At 37.0% G+C, this 19,043-nt stretch overlaps 1 protein-coding gene across 5 annotated transcripts in view; it reads right to left on the bottom strand.

The window, feature by feature from the left end:
* Positions 1-4,960: 4,960 nt before the first annotated feature.
* The window catches only part of LOC306847682 (gasdermin-E-like), a 29,115-nt gene continuing 15,032 nt past the window's right edge, over positions 4,961-19,043 (bottom strand). The window contains exons 1-10 of one of the 5 annotated variants that reach the window (XM_079381783.1): positions 12,445-12,922; positions 9,472-9,682; positions 9,153-9,345; positions 8,483-8,639; positions 7,919-8,039; positions 7,559-7,687; positions 7,269-7,396; positions 6,557-6,896; positions 6,398-6,471; positions 4,961-6,285 (exon numbers count right to left, since the gene is read on the bottom strand). In XM_079381783.1, the coding sequence (XP_079237909.1) occupies positions 6,058-6,285; positions 6,398-6,471; positions 6,557-6,896; positions 7,269-7,396; positions 7,559-7,687; positions 7,919-8,039; positions 8,483-8,639; positions 9,153-9,345; positions 9,472-9,679 (1,578 nt within the window). In that variant the 5' untranslated portion in view covers positions 9,680-9,682; positions 12,445-12,922 and the 3' untranslated portion in view covers positions 4,961-6,057. Of the gene's footprint in view, positions 6,286-6,397; positions 6,472-6,556; positions 6,897-7,268; positions 7,397-7,558; positions 7,688-7,918; positions 8,040-8,482; positions 8,640-9,152; positions 9,346-9,471; positions 9,683-12,440; positions 12,923-19,043 lie in introns of those variants that run through there. The other 4 variants (XM_079381786.1, XM_079381784.1, XM_079381782.1 and 1 more) reach the window with 4 other exon arrangements.

Raw genomic sequence — 19,043 nt, 5'->3', positions numbered from 1 at the left:
CCACACCCAAAGTGAAATAGAACAGTTATTAAGGGAAAGGGAAGGGGTGTGTGGCCAAGTATGGTGACCCATACTCGGAATTTCATTCCATACTTGGAATTAACCCATCCAAGTGTACATACAGTAGTGAACATACACTCTAAAAACTGCTGGGTTAAAAACAACCCAATTTGGGTTATTTTGGCAACCCAGCGCTGGGTTATTTTAACCCAAGAAATTGGGTTATTATGTTTAACCCAGCATGCAGGGTTGCTTTTTTTATGGTTTAAACTTACTGCATTGCTAGGCTAAAATGATCCCAAATCAAACCTACAAATCTTGTTCATTTTAAAATCACACAAAGAATGACTTTCAAAAGGTAAATATTTATTAAAAACGAGAAAACAGTCAAAAAGTAACATGCATGTAAGAAGAAATGCAGATGGCAGTATGGCTTTAACAGCTACAGAGTTGATAAATGAAGCATTGAACATTTATTGAATATAACTTCTTATCAAATTTGACTTTTTTGGTAAATTTTATATATTGCATAAAAATATACAAAAACACTGTTATACAATAATTGTACAATTAGTTAATTGTTAAGTCCTATTCTGGCATGACAGTACACAAATAAACCACAACATTAACACTGATATTATAACATTCAACAGATGCATGTGTGTGAAAGAATGTGAGCATGTGCATGAATGACAGAGTGTAAACTCCACTTCTACTAAACAACACATCTAACATTTTGTTTCTACAAATTATACACTTACAGTTTGTTTCATAGTCCATGAATACAGATCATGCATCACTGTAAATTTTCATGATCTCTTTAGCATAATTGATGTAGTCATGAAGAAGCCCCATCAGCACAGCATGTGACATCTTTTACAACATCCAGGGCAGCGTCCTCCTTTAATCCTTTAATACCACTGTTTGGGGAAAATGTCATTCTCCTCTTTGACCAGCATTCATCCCAGTCACCGCCTGTGCATCAGTGGCCTAAAAAGAGAAAAACATTTAATTAAACTATCCATTTTCAGATAAAAGTGTATCCACATCAGTAAGGATAAGTAAATAGACTGTTTTATAATTTCATCCACTTTGTGTGGATGTTTAATTTCTGTCTACTACATGCTATAATGGCAGCACTAGTGTGAGGGCATGTAATATTGTTTAAATAAATATATTGTTTTCAGAAAGCTACTTCTTTAATGAAACATTAATAAAACAGACATGACATTCACATACCTCACAAATTTCCATGTACGTGGAGGGCTGCTCTTTAAAGGGTTAGTTCACTTAAAAATGAAAATGGTCATAATTTACTCTCCCCCATGTTGTTCCAGACCCATACAAACTTTTGAAGGGCTCTTATTTTGTAATGCAACATCAGATCGTCTTTAAACTGGTTGAGTGACACCCTGGGGTAGTGGACTATTAATCTGAATTGAAATTGGTCTGTGGAAACAGGGACTTTCCTTTTTAGAGTTATCCAAAATCACAGGCAGAACAGGTAGAATATGAGTTTTTGAAGGGCTCTTATTTTGTAACGCAACATCAGATCGTCTTGAAACTGGTTGAGTGACACCCTGGGGTAGTGGACTATTAATCTGATTTGAAACTGGTCTGTGGAAACAGGGAGTTTCCTTTTTAGAGCCATCTCAAATCAAAGACAAAACTGGTCATATATGAGGTTTTGGAGGGCTTTTATTTTGTAATGCAACATCAGATCCTCTTGAAACTGGTTGAGAGACACCCTGGGGTAGTGTATTAAAAGTGGTGTGTGGAAACAGGGAGTTTTTTGTGGAGACAGGGGGTTTCATTTTTTATAACTATGTGTATTTACAGATAAAAAATGGTTAAATGCAAGTTGTAAAAGGCTTTTATTTTGTTATTTCTCATCAGACTGTTTTTTCATATTAATTGGTCTATTTATTTATATCAGACCGTTTTAAACTTATTTTTATTTATTAATTTATTTATTCAGTCATTGACAGAGAAACTGGCTGAATGAATGCCAGAGATCACTTTTCCTTTGATCTGAGATTTTACAAGCTATTACCGCAACGCCTAGTATATGCGCGCACCCCAAAATAACGTGGCGGCTAGAATGACCGTGTTTCTCGAAGTGGAGGCTGGCCTGACGGCGGTGAAAATCGCGTCCTCACACGAGCAGGCTTCTGTGTCCCTCCCGGAGCGGGCATTAAGACACAAGCTCAACAAGTCTGCAATATTACATGCAAAACATTACTTTTAACAATTATCACTTCATCAGCCTCAAAATAATTAAGCTAGTCTTTATGAATTCGCACAGGCTCACCAAAACTGGACAATAGAAGACTGGAAAAACGGTGCCTGGTCTGAGTCTCGATGTCTGCTGCAACATTCAGATGGTAGGGTCAGAATTTGGTGTAAAGAATATGAAAGCATGGATTCATCCTGCCTTGTCTCAACGGTTCAGGCTGGTGGTCAGAGGTAGGTAGTAACGAGTTACATTTACTTCGTTACATTTACTTGAGTAAATTTTTTAAGTAACTAATACTTTTAGAGTATATTTAAAATTGGGTACTTTTACTCTTACTCAAGTACATTTTTAGTGAAAAAACTGTACTTTTACTTAGTTACTGTGGGCGACGCTCCTCTCGTTACTTTATCTTAATGCAATACGTGATAATAAAGACAAAAATGCTTCAATTTATTCCAAACGCGCCGTCTACCTTTCTCTGGGCAACGAGCGATGTCCGTTCGCGAATGATTCATTCTTCTGAGTCAATTCTGGTCGAAGGCTCGATCAAACCAGTTGGCAAACCAGTGAATCGGTTCGCGAATCAGTTTGAATGATTCGTTCAGTTCCCTGCGGCACGCGCTGAGTCGCTGAAGCGGTTCTCACTCAGATAACAGAAAGTTTAAGAACATCAAGAGCGTTGAAGACATGGCTTTGGATCTACACTCTACAGTCAATTGATATTGGAATGATTTCTGAAGGATTATGTCACACGGAAGACCGGCTTAAAGGCTATGGTTTGGTAGCTATGAAGATCTTCATTAGATGAACATCGCGTGTGCTGTCGGTTCCACAGGTATAGATTCGTTTACAGTACACGAACCACTATGACATTACCATTTTTTAGTAAATGTACCTTATACATTAAATACAATCTAGAATTAATTCATTGAATAAGCTGTCACAGAGTATGAAATGAACACCCGCCAAACCCCCGTTAGTTCCAGGAGGAATGCCTTTGCCTAGACACAATTAATATTGATATTTTCACAATATTTACGCTTGCAAAAATAAAAGCTACATTTCTTTACATGCATTTATTTCGTTATGTTCAGATGTTCTGTGGCGGTCATGTGAGGAGATTTCTCTCTTCTCCGTGTCAGAGGTTATATAAATACAAAATACATAATTAATAATTAATTAATATACTTAATAACATAATATACTTTAAAATATAATTTAATTCAGTGATGCAAATCTGAATCTTTATCAGCTGTTACTCCAGTTTTCAGAGTCATATGATCCTTCAGCAATCATTCTAATATATTGATTTATTATCAGTGTTGTTGAAAAAAACAGCATATGCTAGTTTGGTATGTTTTGAAGCTGTGATGCTGGTCTTTTGCTGGTTTATGCTGGTCCTTAGCTTAAACCAGCCCAAACCCAGCATCCCATGCTTCAAAACATACCTATACCAGCATATGCTGTTTTTTTCAACAGGGTTTTGCTGCTTTTTTGGAACCTGTGACATTTTGTTCACAATTCCTTTAGGAATAGAAAGCTGAAAAGAACAGCATTGATAATAAATCAAGATATTGGAATGATTTCTGAAGGATTATGTCACACGGAAGACCAGCTTAAAGGCTTATAAAAATTCATTTGCATCACTGAAATAAATTACATTAAAAAAACATCTTTTGAACGGCAGTTGTGTGTGTGTGTGTATATATAAATTTTATCTAAATATCTATACATCTAAATAAAAATAGACTATATTCAGTATATGATCCAAAGTAGCGAGTAACTAACTACTTGAGTAGTTTTTTTTATCCAATACTTTTTTACTCGTACTCAAGTTACTATTCAGACTATTACTTTTACTTTTACTTGAGTACAGTTTTTGGGTACTCTACCCACCTCTGCTGGTGGTGTAATGGTATGGGGGATATTTTCTTGGCACACTTTGGGCCTCTTAGTACCAATTGAGTATCGTTTAAACGCCACAGCCTACCTGAGTATTGCTGCTGACCATGTCCATCCCTTTATGACTACAGTGTACACATCTTCTGATGGCTACTTCCAGCAGGATAATGCACCATGCCACAAAGCTCAAATCATCTCAGACTGGTTTCTTGAACATGACAATGAGTTCACTTTACCAAAATCTCTGAGGAATGTTTTCAACTCCTTGTTGAATCTATGCCACAAAGAATTAAGGCACTTCTGAAGGCAAAAGGGGGTCCAACCCTGTACTTGCAAGGTATACCTAATAAAGTGGCCAGTGTGTGTGTGTATATGTATGTATGTGTATATATATATATATATATATATGTGTTTTTTTGCAGAAATATTCAAAGTCTGTACGAGGGAAATCGCCAATAGATATATTACTATTAAGGTGGATTATTATTATGGAATTAACAAAGATAAATTAGTGCAAAAATATTCTTAAGCAAGCAAGTAAATGTCTGGAACATAGGAACATTAAAACTGAAGCTGTTGTATTTGATATACCGGATTAAAGGGCTAAAACCCCCGATTCTCATCTATCATACTCATAAATAGGTCATTATCAACAGATATATAATCACCTTTCAGCTGAGTTGATATTGGCAGATGTCTCTCGTCCTTTCCCCCGGTGTCCGTACTGGCTCAGTCTAGTTCGGGCCTCTTGGAACTCGTATTAAGGATTTTATTCAGGTTCTGATAACTAGTTATTATTTATTAATCACTCAGAGACTTGTTTAAAAGGGTTGACAAATCACCAACACAATGGTTTCGCTTTATTAAAAACAATAATTTATAAGCAAATAACAAAAATAACAGCGAGTAAAAATCTTCACCACGAATGTCGGCCCCGTGCATTCATTGTTTCAGCATTTTATAGCCTTGCATATCATTTGCATTAATCACATAATAAAAACCTCCCATCACTTTCCCCTCTTCTCCCCCTGCCTGTGTTTGCCGCCTCCTGCTCATGCAGGCAGGAAATGTAACCTTCGCTACAGAAGCCGCACAAGGCAGGGTCGGAAGTTCAACAGAAAAAATGATAACATCTTCAGATAGCAAGCATGCATATCACTATTTTAAACTATAAGGAAAGCCGCAACACCTTAGAAAACATACAAATCTTGTATACACTTGGCTGAACCACTATATCACACCTCTAGCAGGTCCGAGTAACACCTTAAGTCTCGGTCTCAGCTAGAAATTCCATTTTGCAAACAGGTTGCAAAATGCATCTCCTAGTTTCAACCGCTCTCTTACAAAACAAACAAAATAACCACATAACAATTGTAACCACAAAGCAATTAATACTCGTGCTCTTAAATATACAGCACATACTTTCCTGGTATAGCATCTAGCATTTACATGTCTATGATGGGAGTTTGAAGTTCTATTGTTTCCAATTCATTTGTTACCATCTGCAATTCAGCCGAAAAATCATACAACTTAAGTATTTCCCTCATTAACTTCATTATTCTTTTATTCACCAATTCCTGTTTCCTCATTAACTTCAGGATGGCTTTCATTTTGAAGAAGATCTTTTGGTCCTCCAGTTCCCTTTTAGGTCCGCCTCCTTCGTTCATCCTCCTGTTTCATGACATTCTTATCCTGGAGACGTTGAAGTCCCCATGCTAAAAGATCATTAAAATCAATTTCTATCTTATCTGACCGTTTTATGTTTTTGCTGGGGATTGATCAGGAGATCGCGTATTGGTTATGGCAGGAAATCCGTCAAAGCGAGTAATTTCTGCATTTACTAATGTCTTAGTAACTGGAAAAATATGACTTCACACTTTAACTGCCTATTTCAGCTGTCAATAAAAGCCCTAACACTGTCACGCAGCAACAAATGATGCAAGGCCATGGATGGCAATGCACAGAACCATAGGGAGGAATCCCTCTTTACAGGTCATTTCTGAGGTCAACGTGTCATTCTCTTTCCTTAGCAAAACATTGCATGACTTAAAAAGTTCCTCCACTCTGTGGAAGTCATTGTCACTTTGGAGGAAAACAGGGATGGTGTCCTTGCAGAGAGGCATATCACTAGTAGTCAGATTAATTACCTAAATTTACAGAAAACAAAAAGGATTCAATTCAATTCAACTGAATAAATAATGTAATTTTCTCAAGCATTCATGCAGAATCTGAATTAGCATCCAACAATTTCAAACTCACTAAATCCTGTAGACTTTGGAGACCTTCAGAGGTGCAGAAAGGCTCTAGCAGGTCCAATCCAGCGCCCGTCAGCTCTGAATCGAACAATAAAGTCTATGAGTGAATACAGATAGTCTCTATGGATAAGAAACCTCTGAGTTGAGGTATAGTACTACTAACCCTCAAGAGCGTTCATCAGCATTTGCATGGCAAACATGAGCTCCTTGCTCTGTCTGCTTGCTTTTGTTGAGCATCCATTCTCATGGGATACGGCTGTGTGACATCCATTCTGTTCTTCTGGTGTGGAGATTGATCCATTTAACTCAGATGACAAGGAAGGATCGCTGTGATTGGTTGTTGATATCTGACATCCATTATAAGTTGACAATGATGTTGATGACGTCTTATCAAGTTGGTCAAACTTCAGTAAGTCTAAAAATGCACCAATATTCTGACTCTGTTCTTCAGACAACTCGCTGGTTACGAAGCAGTGAGTTTCACCGCTGCTTATCACCTCAAGCTAAAAGATAAAGAAGACATTGAGATCAGACGAAAATAAATATAAGTGATATAAAGAGGAACAAATGGTTTCATATTTGTGTCATTTTTTAGTTTTGGGACCCCTGACTTTGAAATCTTGAAAAATTAAAGTTGTTTAATTTTTAATGATGTTCTAATTAACACTTTTTACTAATTTAATATACAGGATAAATAAATCTGTGTGGGTAACACAAAATAGAGAAATTATGGGACGTATCCTTTTAAGTCTCTTAAAAGGAGGAAAAGGTATCATCCTAGAGGACAGAAAGTAAAGAAGGAATCACCCATTTATGCAATTTCACAACATCCTTCTGCAATTTTTTTATGTGATTTAGCAAGCATTATTACTCACTCTATCCACCAAAGCTAACAAGACAGATCGATCCTTCAGAATTTTCCTCAACAGGAGCAGGATGGAGGAACGGCTTTCAGCAGACAAGTCAACCAGTGCACAAAATCTAGCCTGAACATCTGCAAGTGCTGCAAAGAGACCACTAATTTACATCTTGAAACGACTCTCATTAAAGGGTCTCATTATTAGAATGGCAATATCTTAAGAACAATGAACTTTAAATAGGGAAATAGAAATAAATTCTGCTTCTGCACAGCTACAGCAGAACACAAAGGAACTGAAACGCACACCTTTTTTTAGAGTAGTAAGTGGGAAACCTTCCTGGATCAGTGGCCCTTGACCATCCACCTCTGAGAAAGTGGGAAAGGGATTCTGGGAAATATCATCTGATTCCACCCCACTAGGCCCAACGCACAAATCTAAACACACAACAATCAAAACTCAGACATGGAAAGCCCAAATACATATGCAGCACATTTGTTGTATATGTATTATAAAAACACAACTGTTTTTATAATTAATATAGAATAATAAAAAATACATATAAATGAAAAATTAATAGTGATGAATGTAATATTTGTTGATACATGTTATAAATAATCAAAAGGTACTGTAATGTTGTTCAGCCATATTCAGTAAATGTCACTGACCAAAGTAGCCGTCACTTTCGATGGTCATTTCAACGACACTGTAAGCCATCACAGTGCCCGGTGGGATGTGAAATACAGTCTTAGAGCCATATTGATATTCACCGCTGTTTTTCACGTACACCTGAAACCCCAAAGAAATAGTTCTGTGAGTGTGTTTTTTGTTAAATTATTTATATACAATTAGTATTTATTCATTTTTTGAATTAGCATTTATTTTTATATTTTCTGTTTTTATTTTAATTTTAGTTTTAGCAGTTTTGTTGTGCTATTTATTTTTATTTAGTGCAGTTTTTATTTCTGTATAGATTTAATTCATTTGAATTTCAGTTTTAGTAATTTTAGTGCTTCTTAATTATGTTTTAAGTTTCAGTATTCATCCAATAACTATGTTTTATTTTATTTTAGCTTTATATTAATGAAAATTATTTAAATAGTTTAGTTACCAATAACAACACTGAGTCAGAAAAGCAGATTTATTATTGATATGATATGATAATGACATTTATTACTGAAGCTAAACTCCGGCTCATTAGTTTTGAATCCCTGAACAAACTTCTTACAAACCTCAGCACAATCAATAGCAGCTTGGCAGCTGGCCTTCTCCAGTTCGGTGTAGGAGATAAAGCAGTCACAGGTGGTTAAAACTCGCTCTTTAATGAGGGTGAAAGTCTTGTTTTTTGCGGTGGGATTCTTGAAAAAAGAGCCTGTGAGGTCCAACTTCCTACAGGAGTCATCAATGTCAAGAGCAGAGGAATGAATATCAAACCACATCAGATTGTTATCTTATTTGCATCAAAATGTCAAATTTTTTCATCGTATATTCATCCGCATTTCATTCCAAACCTGTATGTCTTTACAAATATCTGAATGAAAATCCAGTACTGTTTTGGACAGTTTAAACATTTTTCAAAATATCTCCTTTACAGATTTTGAATAACATGAGGGTGAAAAACTTAATTTAAAAAATGATAATAATAATCATTTTTGAATTAACTGTCTTGTCAAGAGATACAGCAAGGTTCAACTTTAGGACCTTTACTGATTTTCCAAATGACAAAAAAACTAAACTAAATTTATATTTATATATATATATATATATATATATATATACACACACACACACACACATATATATATATATATATATATATATTCTTAATTTGATATTAAATATTGATATCATATTAAATTTGATATTAAATATTGATTTCATATTAAATTGCTTTTCTCTGACCTTCCTGTAGTGACCTTCAGAAGTTTGGGAATATCCACATCTTCCTTCTTAAGCGTCCCGAGGGATAAACAAAGTTTCGATGTGCCTTTTCCATTCGCATTTAGGCAGACAGCAGAACCTCCCACCTCTACAGTTCCAGCTACAGAGATTTTGTACTCTCCCTCAAACTTTACAAACTCTTCCTCCTCACACACTGGTCAAAACAGAGAGAGATATTCATTTAAAAAAGGCCAGATGCAAGAGATATTTAGGCATATTTCGAAAAATCACCTTTTTCTACTGAGAACATACTGAGATACTTCTTCATTATACACTTTACCTGGTTTAATTGGATCCCCTTCCAGCAGGTCATTGATTTTGAATTCTGTGGGTTTGTATTTAGTTTGCTGCCAGAACCAGACTTTCTGGATTTTCTGCACCACCGCAAGGGGCTGGAGTTTTTTGGAATCATTTAGGCTGGAAGATGCAATCAGAGTACCCTTTGGATCTATCTGTTTAACCAGCGTCTTTGTCGCCTTTTCAAACATCCTCTGCACAAACACATAAACAGAGAGCATTAAACCATAGTGAACACTTTCACTGACTTTTCTCAAGCATGGCTCCTAATGATGGATGCAAACTGTAAAAGCAGTAAATGAATTGCAGTTAATTCCCAAATATACATTAATTTAGATTACATAATCCTTTATTAGTTGTGAAACCACAGAAATATCATAACATGTGCAAACAGCCATTCCACAGCAGATACCAAACATAATAAACCAAAAAACAAAACAATAAAAAAACACACCAAAATGTGCACACAGTGGTTAGTGAGAAGTTCTCTCCTCATGCCAAAATCATGAAGTAATACCAAAAACAGGAACAAATAACTGAAGATAGAACAGATGAATATGAATCGTATGGATTAGGTGAGATTAGCGAAAGGTCAAATAAATCAAATCTCACAATGAATTAAGATGTCACAGACTGCTGAGAAGGGCTGAAAATAGCATTTCTGTCATGACAACTCTCGGAGGGATTGGCATGGTAATGTACATGACAATGATAATGTATTTGGTCTTGGCGAAATAGATCTGCTACGCTGCTGCTGCGGCAGAGCAAGTACAGAGACCTGCTACTGCCAATACATCCACAACATGCTGCTGTGAGCATGTAAGAAATACTGCTGTTGCAAATATATCATACATGAAATAACCCCCATTATACATGAATACATGAATCACCTCGTAGCAGATATATACTGCCCTACAAAGGCAAAAAACCTTAACTCGCTAGAGTGTGAAACTGAGAAAAATGACTTTAAAGTTTTTTATGTGTCCAGCCAAATTAGTTATAGGTAGGACATTGGAAATTTGTCAATTAGATGTTTTAGTAATGAAAATTATCTACATTAAAAAACTGAGAGCTCAAACTTGATTTTTACCCCTATTTTGAAGTTACTGTTCTCTGCTTTTGCATTGTCTGCAAAAAGTGTACATCATTTAGTTACAAAGTGACGCGCAGTGAAACAAAGGCAGAATGCCGTAACTCAATTTGAGCATTCTAAACAAAGTGAAAGAGCCGTAACTGGTTATTTCTCGAAGTTACGGTTGAGACCACTTATTATTTTCTCAGAAAAAACAACGAAATTGACACATGATAAAGGATGTCTTCAATGTTCCAAATATATCAATAATTCATTTTCGACCAAAATCGAAGTTATGGTCCAGGGCTCGCAAAATTTCAAAATCCCTGGTAGCCCTTCGGGCAGGTACTCTTCAGATTTTGGTAGCCCGAATATTTATTTAACTAGCCCAAATAAAATAAAGACCATAAATGTCAATCAAAAACATTTTCAATACACAAATATCAACGAATATAAGGAAAGAGTTTTATTTGACTATTTACAAAGTATTTGCAGAATTCTTAAAAATCTATTTAAGGCAATTTGAAACATTATTTCTTATACCATTTAACATATTTAAAACTGTCTAAGGCCTTAAAAACTCTTCAATTTAGTTGTATGAAATTTAAGGACCCGTGGGAGCAATGTTCCCTCTTGTGTTTTTTTCTGAGCAAAACTTTTCTCTTTTGGGCGGACATTTCGGTCACCTGAGCAAAAGCATTCTTTATACCAGACCTGTACAGCACGCACACAAAAAAGTGTGTAACTTTTAACTTTAATGTGCTATTTATATTTGATTTGACCCTTGATGTAACTAAATGATGTACATTTTAGGCTACCTGAGAACACATTTTTACTGTACAATACACTGCAGTTCAAAAGTTTGGATCAATAAAGTTTTTAAAAGAAGTTTCTTATGCTCATCAAGGCTGTATCTATTTGTACTGATACTGAATATTATTTCACAAAATAATATTGTGAAATATTATTGCAATTTAAAATAAATGATTTCTATTTTAATATACTTTAAAATGTAATTAATTCCTGTGAAGCAAAGCAGTATTTTCAGAGTCACACGATCCTTTAGAAATCATTCTAATATGCTGATTTTTAATCAATGTTGGAAACAGTTGTACTGCTTTTTTATTTTATTTTTTTATACTGTATTTTTTGGGACCTGTGATATTAAAAAAAGAAAAAAAAAAAAGAACAGTGTTTAGTCAAAATAGAGATTTTGTGTTACAATATAAACTATTCAAAAGTTTGGGGTCAGAAATTTTTTTCTTTCTTTTTTAAAGATACTTTTAAAAAGTTTAAAGAAAGTTTAATAAACTTTATTCAGCAAGGATGTGTTAAATGGATAAAATTGATAGTAAAGACTTCTATTGTTAGAAAATATTTCTATTTTGAATAAATGCTGTTCTTTTAATTTTTTTATTAATCAAAGAATCAAAGAAAAAAGAAACACAGGTTCCAAAGAAATATGAAGCAGCACAACAGTTTCAACACTGATAATAAATCAGCATATTAGAAAGATTTCTGAAGGATCATGGGACACTGAAGACTGGAGTAATGATGCTGAAAATCCAGCTTTGATCACAGAAATAAATACTATTTTAAAGTATAGGTATTAAAATAGGAAACCAATATTACAAATTGCAATAATATTTCACTATATAACAGTTTTTTCTGTATTTTTGAAACGAATACAGCCTTGATGAGCAAGAGACTCAAAGTCAAAGACTCAAAAACAAGGTAAATTATTTATCAGGTTTATAATATAGCCCTAACATAATATATTATCAAAACAAACTAATTAAACTGATAGAATAGAATAGAAACTGAAGCAAAACTTAAGCTGAGATCTGTAAGTTAAATATTACATGGTAGGTAGATATTACCTACCCTCTAAAAATCCATTTTGTAGTTGTTTATCGTCCTCCAGGGTTACTAGGTAACTTTGTGGATGAATTAGATTTATTGCTCTCAACCTTTCCTGAGGATGGTACTCCCTTTGTCTTACTTGGAGACTTCAACATCCACCTAGATAAACCTCAGGCTGCAGACTTCCACACTCTGCTTGCGTCTTTTGATCTCAAGAGACTGCTAACTACGGCTACTCACAAATCAGGCAACCAACTGGACCTTATTTACACACGACACTGCTCCACTGATCATGTGCTGGTTACTCCACTACACACCTCAGATCACTTCCTCCTCACTCTTAACCTCAACATGATTCCTGACACCACATACCCCTCCACATGTCACTTTTCGACGTAACTTGCGTTCACTCTCACAGCTATCTGCTATGGTTTCATCTTCACTTCCTCCCCCTAAACAGGTATCCTCTCTTGATGCTAACAGTGCTACTGATACTTTCTGTTGCACTCTGAAGTCTTGTTTAAATACTTTCTGCCCCTTATCTTCCAAGCCAGCCTGTACCACCCCTTCTGCCCCTTGGCTATCTGATGTTCGCCGCAAACATCGTTCTAAACTCAGGGCCGCAGAAAGGGTATGGCGCAAATCACAAAATCCTTCTGACCTTAATTTATATCGATCACTCCTCTCTGACTTCTCTGCTAATGTTTCCACTGCTAAAAGGACATACTATCATGACAAAATTAACAATTTGCCTAACTCTCGCATGCTCTTTAAAAAATTTTCCTCCCTCCTTTGTCCTCCTCCTTCATCATTTCTAACAGCTGACGACTTTGCCACATTCTTCATTAATAAAATTACAAACCTCACTGCACAATTTTCCACACCACAATCTATGAAACATATCTTACCAGCAAAAATACACTCGTTCACATCCTTCTTTCTTTCCACTCTCTGAGGCAGAGGTCTCTAAACTCATCCTTTCCAGTCATCCTACTACCTGTCCGCTTGATCCTATTCCATCTTATCTCCTTCAAGCCATTTCTCCTGCAGTTGTACCTGCACTCACTCACATCGTTAATACATCCCTTCACACTGGAATTTTTCCCTCAGCATTTAAACAGGCTCGTATAACTCCACTTCTTAAAAAAACCCACTCTTAACCCAACTCTTTTAGGAAACTATATAGACTGGTTTCCCTTCTTCCTTTCATTGCAAAATCACTTAAACGAGTTGTGTTCAACCAAGTCTCTGTCTTTCTCACACAGAACAACCTCCTGGACAGTAACCAATCTGGCTTCAGAAGTGGACATTCGACCAAAACTGCCTTGCTTTCTATTGTTGAAGCCCTAAGACTTGCAAAAGCGGCTTCCAAATCTTCATTACTTATCTTGCTGGATCTGTCTGCTGCTTTTGATACGTTCAACCATCAGATCCTCTTGTCAACCCTATTGAGAAAGGGCATCTCAGGAACCGCACTCCAGTGGTTTGAGTCTTACCTCTCTGATAGGTCCTTCAAAGGATCTTGGAGAGGTGAGGTATCCAAGTCGCAACATCTAGCTGGGGTGCCTCAGGGCTCAATTCTTGGACCAATTCTCTTTTCTGTCTACATGGCATCACTAGGTTCTGTCATTCAGAAACATGGCTTTTCATATCACTGCTATGCTGATGACACTCAACTCTACCTCTCATTCCATCCTGATGATCCGACGATAGCTGCTCGCATCTCAGCGTGTCTAACAGACATTTCTTGCTGGATGATGGACCGTCACCTTAAACTCAACCTAGCTAAGACAGAACTGCTTGTAGTTTCAGCTAACCCATCGCTTCATCACAATCTCACCAGTTAGGCTCATCTACCATAACTCCTTCAAAAACAGTCAGAAACCTTGGAGTTGTGATTGATGATAAGCTAAATTTCTCAGACCACATTGCTAAAACTGCCCGGTCCTGCAGATTTGCATTATACAATATTAAGAAGATCAGGCCCTTTCTCTCGGAACATGCAATACAACTCCTTGTTCAGGCTCTTGTTCTGTCCAGACTTGACTATTGCAATGCTCTCTTGGCAGGTCTTCCAGCCAATTCTATTAAACCTCTACTATTAATCCAAAATGCCGCTGCAAGATTAATCTTTAATGAGCTGAAAAGAACGCATGTTACGTCTCTGTTCATCAATTTGCACTGGCTACCAATAGCTGCTCGCATTAAATTCAAGGCATTAATGTTTGCCTACAGAACCACCACTGGCTCTGCACCTCTTTACCTAAATTCATTAATTCAGACTTATATGCCCTCTAGAAGCTTGCGTTCTTCAAGTGAACGACGCATTATTGTACCATCCCAAAGACACACAAAAACACTTTCAAAGGACTTTTTCATTAACTGTTCCCATCTGGTGGAATGACCTGCCCAATTCAATCAGAGTAGCCGAATCCTTACCCATCTTCAAGAAACGGCTAAAAACTCATCTGTTCCATCTTTACTTGACCCTCTAACTCTAGCACTCTCTATTCTAATTTTATTTTATCTATATGTCTTTTTATTAAAATAACAAAAAAAAAAAAATTATAATAATAATAATTATCTGTACTGCGTTAGGCTAGCCAAGACTTGTAATAGCACTTGCACGTTGTTGCTCTTTTGTTGGTTTTCATTGCTTTTTATGTCCTCATTTGTAAGTCGCTTTGGATAAAAGCATCTGCTAAATGACTAAATAAATAAAAAGAAATAAAAAAAGTGAACATGAATTCTTCTATAGCTGTCTAAACATTGATATGAAGAACAGTTTGTACAATGGCTTCCCAGCTCATTTTTGTCCACGTGAGGCACATTATTTCTTCTGCACGGCCGTGGTGGAAGAAGAGCACGGTCGTGCGCGTGCTCAGCTTAGAGGGAACATTGTGTGGGAGCCTTGTATTTAAGGTAGCCCGTCGGGCAGGGCAGTGATGCATTTTGGTAGCCCGACTGGAAAACACAATAGCCCCGGGACGTCGGGCTAGCGATTTTGCGAGCCCTGCGGTCTTTTGCCTTTGCATGGCAGTATACAGGTGGAGCTGGGAAAGGTGGAGGGTTTCTGAAGCACGCTGTGAAACTGCTTCAACCACCACTAGTCATATATTTGAATGTTGAGCAGAAAGCTCATTGGCTACCTATACAGGAGAGAACCAATCAGCTGTGGCATGTGATAATGATGTCATTAGGTCAGATTGAGTTAGACCTATTGGACTGCGCATCTAGAGTTTCATGCCAGAACTCTGTATTTCAACCGCATCTGTGCACTACAGATGGTGGCTTGTAGGTGTTACAGATACGATTCATCATGCTAACAGAATAAGACAGCACTTTAGTCTAACGCTCTAAGGGACTTAAACGGGGGGAAAATTAGGATAATTTTAATTGAGGGGCTTCCAGTCAGTGAAACCCTCCTGACAATGGGCCAGTGAAGCTATAGTGACAATTGTGTTTATTAAACAGCATTACAGAGTTATGAATAATGATTTTAAACAAACTGAAAATGAAGACAAGACCGAGGTAATTGTTTTCGGTCCCAATGAGAAGCCCTGAATTAGAAAGTTTATCCGTTTTTAGATCCTCACGGGTTCGGAACCTAGGAGTTCTTGCTGACCAGCATTTAAAATTTGATAAACATATATCTTCTGTTATCGGATCCAGTTTTTATCAGCTTCGCTTACTGTCTAAAATTAAATATTTTCTCACTCCAAAAACTCTAGAAATGGCTGTTCACGCTTTTGTTACGTCTTGTCTAGATTACTGCAATTCTTTATACTGCGGTATAAAGTGTCAAATGGCACGTCTTCAGCTTGTTAAAAATGCTGCGGCCAGACTTCTTTTAAAGTGTCGTAAACATGAACACATCACCCCAGTTCTTAAATCCTTACACTGGTTGCCGGTTTGTCAGAGAATAGACTTTAAAATTCTCCTCTTTGTATATAAATCCCTACACAACCTAGGCCCCGTCTACCTCTCTGAACTTCTTCATCTCTACACTCCGTCCAGAAGCCTACGATCCTGTGACCAGGCTTTGTTGGTAGTCCCTCACGGTAGTCCCTCCCCCAAGTGGCAGGGCCTCGACTTTGGAATGCCCTGCCTCTAGAGATTAGAATGGCCCCTTCGCTGTCTGTTTTTAAGTCCCTGCTAAAAACATATTTGTTTTCCTTAGTGTATTGGCTACTGTGATATGGCCATTTTTAATTTTTAAACGGGTTGTATTAAATTTTTGTCGGGTCTGTTTTCTGTGTATGTGGTATAATCTATAAAGCACTTTGGTCAGCCTGGTGGCTGTTGTAAATGTGCTATAAAAATAAAATGAACTTCCAAAAAAATGAGCTTCCAATATCCTTTTGAGGCTCCTCATTTTCACCTAGAGTGCCCTCCACTAATATTGGCACCCTTGGTAAATATGAGCAAAGGCGGCTGTGAAAATAAATCTGCATTGTTTATCCTTTTTATCTTTTATCTCAAAGTGAGATGAACATAATCATAACGGGTTGTTATCAATTATATATTCATCTTCAGGAATTAACTGTAGTATTAATAGTGATTTGTTCATCCGCAGTATGGACAGTTTTAATCGCCTATTGACTCTAAGGACAATTATTTCTCTGGCCACGGAAAATAAATTTCCTTACTAATACATCGCTCATAGAACATATCACAAAACTGGATCGTTGAAGTGACCTCGTTCTGTGAGCAGCAGACACAGACAACCAAGCGTGAATACATATGGATGTTTATTACACTACACTACAGGGGAACATGTAACATGGAACTAAACACAAACATACACACATTAAACATAGATGCCAACGGAAGGAAGGCATGGAGAGAGAGAGAGAGAGAGAGAGAGAGAGAGAGAGAGAGAGAGAGAGAGAGAGAGAGAGAGAGAGTGTAATGGAAGGATTTACACATCAGCTAAACACAACCTGTTAGAACCATCAAAGAATTACATCACCTTAATCAAAAGGGGTCGAAGCCTAGAAGCGCATCTAAATAGTTAGCAAGCGGTTACTTGCACTGGTTTATAGATGCTGAGTAAAGTGTCCTGCTGCATGTATAATGCGTAGATTCCTGATGAATTCTTTTAGGAGTGAAAGCTTCGTCATTCCAGCCATGGGTTGATTGGCCTGAAGTGAAACGCCAAAGTTACTGGACTTAAAACTGCCAGAAGCTCGGACTCCCCCGAAAGGGGAGTCGTGACATTTCCAGAGTAATATGTGTGTCTCCAGGGCACCGACAGTAAAGAGAAGACCTCACCTTTTGGGTGTGGGAGAAGTTTTATCTGGTTTCCCTGTAACACCAATTTTGGTCAGTTTGACCAATAACAAGGCACATAGTTTCAGTGGGAAAGTGTCTCTTTGTCTCACTTGACACCTCATTTGCATGTTTTATGACTGTTCTGATCAATTGGTTCAATTCCCTTTGAACAGAGTGAAAGAAAGGTTGGAAAAATTTGAAAAATTAAAAGATAAGAAAAAGCTGAAAAACAAACAAAAAGACAAGTTTCAGCAACATAGGAAATACTTAGGCTACTGGCATGAAGAAACAGAACGCAGAGACAAAAAAATTACTTCAAAAGAGCTGCCATTTAGAAACAAACAGAAAATTGAAACTTCTGCAGCATGTGAAGACAAAAGAACAGATCATACTGCTTAGAATTCTTCTATTTATCTTTTTAGAGAACTGCAGTGTGCCAAAGTGGACTTTGATCTGGACTCCTGGCCTCACCCCTGTAATGCCATGTAGGGCAGGACACACACAAAATAATTTCAAGACAGCACATTCCTTAGCAGGAGTTAAGACTTCCCCTCCCAGCATCTGCATTTGACTGACTGGCCGATTTCCTGCCCTAAATCTCCTTATCTCAGGAGACCTCTAAAAACCAGGCCAAATTTGAGGGAACATCTGGATGTATTCCAGAACAGGACTTTACTGTGGCTTTCTTATCACTTAAACATAATTCAACCAGAAACAGGACAAAGACCTCTAGATCTGGACACGAGCTCCTGACTGCTTAACCTGTTAACGTTTACCAGAGCGACGGTGCACTGAAGCGTTTTTTCCCCCACTAGTTTAATGTTTATGAATGAATTTAACGTGAAAGAATATCATTAATCTTGACAAACTATATATCATTCTGAAGGTCTAAGCCTCAAGCATCGACGACAGATCGCTGTTTTCCGATGGAAAGCTTATAAGGAATGTATTTACTACATTTGTGTAAGCAGTACACATCAAAACATGCAGAATAAAAAAGCAGTACGTACCAGAGTCATTGTAATAACGAGCCACAAACGCGTCCACTGCTGAAATCCCAGTTTAGTTAGACAGGTAAGGGTCCACAGAACAACATCCCAGTGAGCACTTTTAGTCCAGTGAAACAATAACATTGTAATAAGGATGAATATTCCTTTGTTTACATTTCATTTCTTCGGGAGAGTTATTGTTCGCGTCCGTTATGGAATAAATTACGCTCAAAAACAACGTCTTGGTGGTAAAAAAACAACACTGTGTTGTAGCATACAGTTTTACAAACAGAATGAGACCATCCACGGAAAAAAAAAAGTCTCAGAAAAGCGGAATATAGATTTGAATTTGGCGCT

Source organism: Barbus barbus (genome assembly GCF_936440315.1).
Source record: "Barbus barbus genome assembly, chromosome: 27".
NCBI classification, from domain to species: domain Eukaryota; kingdom Metazoa; phylum Chordata; class Actinopteri; order Cypriniformes; family Cyprinidae; genus Barbus; species Barbus barbus.
The sequence above is the reverse complement of the archived record's forward strand: the minus strand, read 5'-3'. Positions and strand labels throughout refer to the sequence as shown.